Genomic DNA, 9,461 nt, shown 5'->3' on the forward strand with positions numbered 1-9,461 from the left:
AGGGCACACTGCTGGCTCATGTTCAGCCGGCTGTTGAGCAGTACCCCCAGGTCCATTTCCACCTGGACACTGTCCAGCCACACTATCCCCAGCCTATAACGTTGCAGGGGCTTTTTGTGGTCAAAATGCAGGACTCAGCACTTGGGCTTGGTAAACTTCATTCCACTGTACTCTGCCCATCTATCCAACTGTTCCAGGTACCTCTGCAGAGCCCTCCTACCTTCCAGTAGATTGACACATGCTCCTAGCTTGGTGTTATCTGCAAATTTACTAGTGAAAGACTCAATACCCTCATCCACGTCATCAATAAAAATATTGGACAGATCTGGCCCCAGCACAGAACCCCGAGGGACACCACTGGTGACTAGCTGCCAGCTGGATGCAGCACTGTTCACCACCACTCTCTGGGCCTGGCCAGCTCTTAACCTAGCAAAGAGTGCTCCTGTCCAAGCCATGGGCTACCAGCTTTCCCAGGAGTATGCTGTGGAAGACAGTGTCAAAGGCCTTGCTGAAGTCCAAATAGACAACATCCACAGCCTTCCCTGCATCCACCAGGTGAGTCATCTGGTCATATATGGAGATCAAGTTGGTCAAACATGACCTACCCCTCCTAAACCCATGCTGGCTGGATCTGATACCCTGGCCAACCTGTAAGTGGTGTGTGATGGCATTCAGTATAAACTGCTCCATTACCTTACCGGGCACTGAGGTCAGGCTAACTGGCCTATAATTACCAGGATCCTCCTTCCCACCCTTTTTGTGAATGGGTGTCACATTGGCCAGCTTCCAGTCATCTGGAACCTCACCAGTGAGCTGGGACTCGTGGTAAAGGATACAGAGCAGCTCCGTAAGCTTGTCTGCCAGCTCCCTCATCACACTGAGATGGATCCCATCTGAGCCCATAGATTTATAACCATCCAAGCAGCTCAGTATTTCTCTGACAACAGAGACCTCCAACCTCCTCCTGGACAACAGGGGGACCACTCTGCTCCCTGACACCATCTACCAACCCAGGATGACAGCTGTCCTGAAGACAAGCTGTCTTCCCACTAAAGACTGAGGCAAAGAAGGCATTAAGCACTTCTGCTTTCTCCCCATCTTCAGTTACCAAGTTCCCTCCCGCATCCAATAAGGGACAAAGACTGGTCTTACCCTTCCTTTTACCATTAATATATTTGTAAAACATTTTTTATTATCCTTTACAAAAGTTGCCAATTTAAGTTCAAACTGAGCTTTGGCTTCCCTAATTATTTTCCTACATGCCCTAGCAGCTCCCTTAAATACTCCCAGAGAGACCTGACTCTCTTTCCAAAGATGACACATCCTGTTTTTATTTCTAAGTTCCTGCAAAACCTTGTTGCCCACCCAGGCTAGACATTTGCCTCGTCAACTCATCTTTTGGCACACAGGGACAGTCTGTTCCTGTGCCCTCAAGATCTCTGTTTTGAAGCACACCCACCTTTCCTGAACTCCTTTGTTTTTAAGGGCTGCTTCCCAAGGACCTCTCTGAATAAGTTGCCTAAATAGGCCAAAGTCTGCCCTCCTGAAGTCCAGTGTAGAATTCTTATTTATGTTCTTCCTGATTTCACCAAATATTGGGAATTCTATAATTTCATGATCTCTGTGTCCCAAGCAGCTTCCAACCACCACATTTCCCACCAGCCCATCTCTATTTGCAAACAGCAGGTCTAACATAGTCCCTCCCCTGGTGGGCTCGCTCACCAGCTGCAACAAAAAGTTGTCCTCCACACACTCCAAAAACTTCCTGGACTGCCTTTTTTCTGCTGTATTAAGTTCCCAGCAGATGTCTGGTAGGTTAAAACCACCTACAAGAACAAGGGCTGGTGATCCTGAAGCATTCTCCAGCTGCTTATAGGATAAGTTGTCTACTTTAACTTCCTGGTTGGGTGGACGATAACAGACATCCAGTAGGATGTCAGCCTTGCTGGCCTTCCCCTTAATTCATACCCGTAGGCATTCAACTCCATCATCATTAGTCTCAAAAACTATGGTGTCAAAAGCCTCCCTAACACAAAGGGTCCCCATCACCTCTTCTCCCTTTCCTATCTCTTCTGGAGAGCATGTAGCCATCCAGTGCAGCACTCCAGCTGTGTGAGTCATTCCACCATGTTTGCATGATGGCAACTACATCATAGCTCTGCTGTTGCACCATGGCTGCCAGCTCCTCTTGTTTGTTACTCATGCTGCATTGGTATGTAGCACCAATACAGTATATGTAGTTCAGCTGGGCTACTGATTTCACCCCTAACTCAGGCCTACCACCCTTGTGCCTGCTTCCAGACAGCCCAGCTGCATCCTCCTTCAAACCTAGTTTAAAGCCTTCTCAATGAGTTAATTAATACCAATTTCCTATTTACTTTGTGCTTCTGTATTTGGATAGCCCAAATCTATAGTTTATCTTAGCTCCTCCCAGCTTCAGTATGAAGCTTTCTTACTTTGTTCACATCCTAAATGCAACCCCATTTGGTTTCTTCCAACTGCAAAAAGTGATCTTCTATGTTAAAGTTATTAGTATGACTAACCACATTTCTCATAATTTATAATTAGCAGTCATAGCAAAACAAAATTTCACACCATTGAGGCAGCTCATGCAATGGCACTGAAACCAATCAATGTTCATCTGACTTTCACTGGGTCCAGGAAAAGATGTGCTTTATCCCTATCCCTTCTGCAAGCAGTATCAGTTCAGTATCAGAACTGTGAAACCAGTATCACACACAGAAATGGCTAATGCACTTGAAAAGGGAAGGCATAATTTCTCTGCAATATGCTTAATTTTTCTCTCTATGAAGCTTCACATTCGCAAGACAGTGATACGAAGGTTTAAATGGCTCCTGGTAAAATTAATTAAAATACAGAAATATAATTACTAATATCTGAACTGTGGCTTCATTTGGATTGTTAATGGCATGGGCACAAGGGCAGTGAGGCACAGAAGGGAAACCGATAGCCCACAACAGATCACGGGTCACATGTGTCTCATCAAACAGTTGATGTGAGCTTAAATTTGAAGTGTGGAAAAATACTGGAGGAACCTATTAAGTTAATCAGAAAGCAGCACACAGCTGACTGAAAACTTCCTGGAACGTGCCAGCAGTGCTCCACCAACCTGGGAATATGTCACGTAGTTGTAACAGAGCTTCCACACTTGGACTACAGAATGGGCAATGAGGAAAAAAACAGAGATGTTTTCAACCTCAACAGGTGTGGCAAATGCTTTTGGAGCACACCCGAGATGTAGATGATCTTGACAAACTAGGGAAGAATCACTAGGTGAAAAATCTAGTGTACGACTGGAAAATAAGGACATCTAGAACACCCGAGTACTAGCCCACCTCAGATCCAGGCTGCCCAATGCAACAAGATCTTCACAAACTGGGAAAGCAATATGAAGAAAAATCTAGCTGACTGAGGTAGCTTGATTTCAGACAATGTTATCTAACCAGTTTTAAACTGAATTATTAAAAAAGAAAAAAAAAAGTGGTCTAGGGAAATGGAAGAGTTCTGTAGACAGCATAGAGAGTTGCACAAATTCTAGAAATCCTAGCCTTTGCCTACTGTAGGGAAAAAGTCAGGGTGAACACACCCAGTGAGCACCTGCTTGCCATGTCCACCAGAAGAGGGCAACTGTCTGATTTTGCAAATGAATATTGCAAAGGAAGTTTGCAAAGAAATACCAATTCCTACCCCCTTCCCTCCCAGTCAAAAACTAAGGACAACTACAGGTAATTGCTGAACACACATACTTTAAACCCAGGTTAAACAGATGTCTCTTAACTTGAAGTGTTTTAGTGGAAGGGTTGCTAAACCAACCATTTAGTAAGGTCCTGGTGCCTTTAGGGCTGCTTCAGTTACTGAAGGTACAAATAGTGATTATTTTTCAGATTCTCTGGAGAAAAAAATCAAGAAGTTGGACAATACAACACAGCAGCAATAAACACAGTAATTAAATTCACTATCTCCTTCAGTGACATTCACAATGACAAGGCAGCAGACTGTACGCCTGCAATGGCATCTTCCTTTTTCCATCTACACAAACAATTACACCAGACCACAGACTCCTAATTGGCAATGACCTGTTTCTTAAATAACTAATGCAAATTTAATGGCCAAATGCATCAAAATGCATGACTTTTTCAGAATCACTGAGAAATACCATTTTGTAGATGAGAGATCAAAATCATGCTATCTACTAAACAGAAGTTTCTCTGGTAACAAAGTTAAATATTTCCAAAACAATTCTCTCTAAATACGTGTAGTACAATTTCTTGGCGGTGTTTTCAAATTAGACAAAATAAGTACCAGTGCTATAGTTGGATACTGTTGTGCACAACACAGGGGATATAATATGGAAAAATAGAGTGTGTATATCAGTAACAGTAAAATAAGAATGATACTGCTGTGATTCGTCAGCCTAAGATTTCTGACTAGCATTTACAATGGGCTTGATGCTAAAACCCTCAGACCTTTCTTTGGAAAGTGTGTCTGAAATACTCTGAAGTATGCTTTTTATAAACTGCACAACATGTTAAAAAACACACTGCCTTATAAGACCTTAACGCAGAAAACTTCCAGTTACTGTAAAATCCAGCTAACACACGTAAAACCATATCAAGAAGAACAAAAGTAGCAAAACATTTAGAAGTTTTCACTGATACCACATTTGTGAGTGGGACATCTTGATTTTTTTTTAAAATAGTTTTTTTAAAAAAATTGGTACATAAATGAGTATCACCTGCACTGCTCCTGTTCTCTGAAGAATCAGGTTCTAGAAAGGTACCACCTGGCACCAAAAAAGCTCATGAAGCTTTGCACTGGTGTGTAAGTGGCTTGAAACATGGTAACCCAGCATGAGAACACGGCAGCTTCTGGACTATGCTCTAGTCCAGAACACAACCTCTTGTCCAGAATAATTCAGTCAATAATTCAGTCAAGTAAGTCACTAAATTTGGTATTATGTATTGCAAAAATGACCCACTTCAATGAGATTAAGAACAACTTCCTGAAATACTCCCAGAACCAAGAGAATTGGTCCAAGTGACACAATCACTCTCTCATTCTCCCTCCACCCACACTGAAGGATGTCCTTCCTTGTGGGCTAAAAATTCTGCATAGGGACCATGATCTTCAGTGATAGGAGCCAAAATACTAGGCATTGATCCAGCTTGTGGATCTAAACTAAATTCTACTGTAAGAATATAACTTCCCTCCCTAACATGTGATACCAGGTACCTGTCCAGTAAAACAGTGAGGGTCATATTAACACTTCAGATAAACCACCCAGAGAAGCAAAGTGATCACTCTCAGATTCTCAAGGCATTCAGACGGGTGAAATGTCCAAAACTAAATCTTACCAGGCTTATTAACAGAAAGCACTTCTAGACCTGAATGCACCTGAAGGTCTTCCAAGATAAAAGTGCTTCAGCTGCTGACATATCACCTGGCAGCTGTCCATCCATCCTGTTCCTCCTCCCTTGGCAGGGAGGAACAATAGGAAAAGGAAACAACAATGCCTTTGATATAACACATCTGGAAAAATCTCCCTCTAGATACAGACTGGCATTCCAAATGACCACGCTGAATGGCAAAACGTTGCATGCTTTTGTGGGCAGAAAGATCAAAGCTGGATAAATAAGAACAACAAAAAATGACTGTGTTTATTCAAGATAATAGATAATGAAAAAAGCTTCACTGGTTCACACCTTAAAAGGTGCTGGTCATCTGCTCAGACTGCCAGCCAGAGGAGGTTACTAAGAATGCAAAGCTTAAGATTTCTCTTGCTGCTAAAGTAACTAAAAATGTAAAATTATCTGACATTTCTTTAGCCAAAATCACTCCCCGTTCAGGTATAACAAGTTAGCATCAAGATCCTTTCATCATCAGGCTACAAAAACTGGGGTTTGTTCCATATCCTTCTAAGGGTTAAAACCACCATAGTGTTGCTCTTACTGCTGCAAATGGCTCCCATTGGCAGATCACAGAGAGCAAAATCTGTTACAAGATAAGAAACTATTTCTGAATAACCCCTTTTTCAGCAATGTAGATTTCCATGCAGAAAAACCATGGCATGTGTGAGAGAAAGGGCAGCAGATAATGAGATTTTGCTGATGTTTCATGATCAGAAGGACAGTCAGGCACAAGTGAGAGAGAGCACTTGATTCTCTTGTAAGGGCAAGATGTGCTGCACAGGTTGGTCTGTCTGCTACCACTACCCTGCATCAATGCTTGTCTGTGTCCTTTTCCTGCTCTCAGTCCCTCAGGAGCTGCTCCAGTCCTATCTGTCTGGCCTGAGCAGCCCAATACGTCACCCTGTCTACCAGCAACAAAAGTGCAGCATATCCTGAAATCAGGGCACGCGGTCAAACATGCCCAGTCAGGAGGCACTTGTCTGAAGGGAATAGGGTTACCAGGCCACAGATTTCAGAATCTAGGTGGTAGGGATGATCCATTATTCCTCAAAGAAAGAAAAAGCAGGTATCTCTCATCACTTCCCTCTCAGCATAATGGTATCACCTTCCACCAGGCTCAGACACTGGCAGAAGCAGCATGTAATGTATATGGCTGTTGCCAAAATACATCACAGGGCTGTACAGCAATTGTGCTTGCTGCAGCAGCCCATCTGCTCTGTTCCCTCCGTAGCACGGTAACACACATGCTATGCCCACGCTGCTGCAGAGCTTACCGGGGCATGGCAGCCCCAGCCATGCTGACAACCTCACCCTGCCCACAGAATTAAACCAGCTGAGGAATGGGCATTTCTCTTCCTTTTACAGCAAGTGGCATACATAAAAATACATTAGAAGACTGACACAGATGAAAGGAAAACCTAAAATGTGTCTTTTGATGATGTGCGGCATCTATGATGTCATGCACATATAGCATTATACAGGCAATTCTCCTTAAGTGTTCATTTCCTACATAATCTGTTTAATTTAGCTGCACTGAATGACATGAATATCGTAATCTAGCATCAAGCACTGCCTCCCATTCACTCCCCACACAGCTACAAACACAGAACATTCACACAACTAGTGCTCTGGTACTGTACATGACTGAACACAAAACACATTCACGACAACCAGCAATCCTCCCCCAGCCCAGGCACACAAGCCAGCCCTTAGACTTAGCACCTACAGAAAGCACACAAAGAACATACCCCACAAACAACATCTCTACCATCTCCCTCCAGTAAATCCCTTCAAGTTCAAGCAGAGGTGACGGAGAAGGCAGCACAGGCAAGCAGCACACACAGCCCCATCCCTCAGCACCCCACCATCAGCTCCATCATGCTGACAGAATTATACATGCTACTGTGTGGAATATAAAACATCCCACCACTGCAGACAGATGTTGGCACATACACACACATGCACATTCCTTCCTGCAGTGCTATTTACCCCAGAAAACCTGCTGCACACTATCCACACAGAAATAAATTCTTACATACACCTCCCCAGAATTTGGCTAACCTGTGTGTCAAATCCATTTTCTACTGAGCTACTCTTCCTTGCTGGGAGGCCATCTCCTGTGTTTTCTTGTCCATTGGAAGATTTGAGAGGAATCTGGCTGGAATACAATGGCTTCGTTACCTCCACCTTGCTCCCAAACTTCAGGTAACAGGGCTGTGGGATGGTCCTGGCCGTTGGGACATGCAGGATTGGAGCAGCGCTGTGTACGGGTTTAGGTAGTCCCGATTTCATTTTGGAGGCCACCAGGATGGCTGGCATTTTCTCTTTCTGCTTTCCTAACACGTTTCTGTCAGCAGCAGCAACAGCAGACAGCAGGCAGGGAGAGAGAAAATGACACGTTGGGGAAGCTGTTCTACTCTAAAGCAGCCTGGTTACTGCAGAGATCTCCAGAATCAGCTTATATTTTAAAATCAACAATAAAACCAATTTTAAAAAAAACTTTTAAAAAAGGGAAAGGAAAAAAGAAAAAAAGAGAGAAAACCACACCAGTTTCAGTCTAAAATATCTCCCAGCTTTATGCCAGCCTTCCACCTGTTTCCTCTGATTTTATTTTCAGTTCTTTACTACTGTCCTCTTTCGTGTTTCTGCTATGTAACTTGCTCCTTCCTTTCACTGACTCCTGCAATTTTCTTGCCTGGAAATTAGAGACTTTCACTCCATTATCTTGTCACTGCATCTCCAAAATGAGGCAGCCTTTGGGGAAAGAAAAAAAAAAAAAAAAAAAGAACAAAACAAAACAACAAAAAAAAAGAACCTGCTGCATATGCTTCCCCTTCCGTACACACTAGAGTGAGCGAGCAGGATTTCCAGTTTAAGATGTCTTTCTTCGGTCTTAGCCAAGAAGCAGATGTAGCTCAGTGTGTTAATGACTGATGCCCTTGGATACAAGCCTTAGAGACTCAAGCTTCTTAAGCCTAAATAGCTGTGAACAGGACAACGATGCCGGAGCAGAAGGAGAAATGTCCACTGACAGCGATTTTTAAATCAAAATATGCCAGTGGCCACAAAATTTCCCGGCTCCCCCAGTGCTAAGCATAAAAACCTGGAGGGGGTGAGGAAAAAGAAAAATTAAAAAGAAAAGCGATTCAGCTGCGAGAGGGAAGAGAAAACAGCCGGCAGCTCACGTTCCCTCCCGCAGTGGAGCGGGCTCCCGCCCGGCGCGGCTCGGCGCATCCCGGGGGGGCCGGGACCAGCCGGGCGGGAGGCGGCGGCTGCCCGGCTCCGAGTGGGCAGGGCGGGCCCTGGATTGGTCCTACCCGCTCCGAGCAGGAACAAAAAAAATAAAAAAATAACCAAGAAATCGCTCCCTCTCTCCGCAGGGGGAGGAGCGGCCTCGGCTCCCGCGGCGGGTACAGGGGCCTGGAGGGATGCTCCGGGGGCGCGGCACGGAGGGAGCCGTGAACCGGTTTTTTTTTGAAATTTGAAAAAAAATAAAAATAAAAATTTTCAAATCAAAACACCTGGAGGTGACTCATTGTTCGTGGCTCTTCGGGAAAAACTCCCGCTGCCAGCAAAAACAGGAATTTGAATAAGCAGAGTGAGTAATCCGGCCCTATTATAGCAACACTTGGCTTTGGGGAGGCTTTCAGTGTCGTGGGTTCCTCCTCACGCTGCTCGCTGGATGCCAGGATCCATTACAACCCTCGGATCCCTCATTCCTGTTCATCCTGACACATTTCAGTGCATATATTCCTCTTCCTGCGCACACCTGCACCATCCTAGACAGTGCAAGATTATCAGTGTGCGAATCAAGGCACCAAGCGATGCCTTCAGACTGCATGGAGCGGGCTCATCACCAGGACATACAGTGCCCAGTTTTCAGCTGGTCTGTAAAGGCAAGCAAAGGCTTTGACTTAGCCCTCACTACAAGAAAGACATTGAGGGGCTGGAGTGAGTCCAGACAGGAGAATGAAGCTGGGAATGGAGCACAAGTCTGTTGAGAAGCAGCTGGGGGGGCTCAGCCTGGAGAAA

The 9,461-nt window shown here is 44.5% G+C and overlaps 1 protein-coding gene across 3 annotated transcripts in view; it reads right to left on the reverse strand.

Moving 5' to 3' along the window:
* NAV2 (neuron navigator 2) overlaps positions 1-8,628 on the reverse strand; it is a 208,309-nt gene extending 199,681 nt beyond the window's left edge. For all 3 annotated transcript variants that reach the window (XM_015630835.2, XM_015630834.2, XM_015630833.3), the window contains exon 1: positions 7,491-8,628. In XM_015630835.2, the coding sequence (XP_015486321.1) occupies positions 7,491-7,748 (258 nt within the window). In that variant the 5' untranslated portion in view covers positions 7,749-8,628. The remainder of the gene's footprint in view (positions 1-7,490) is intronic.
* Between the last annotated feature and the right edge of the window lie 833 nt (positions 8,629-9,461).

This window comes from Parus major, chromosome 5 (assembly GCF_001522545.3).
Source record: "Parus major isolate Abel chromosome 5, Parus_major1.1, whole genome shotgun sequence".
Lineage (NCBI taxonomy): Eukaryota > Metazoa > Chordata > Aves > Passeriformes > Paridae > Parus > Parus major.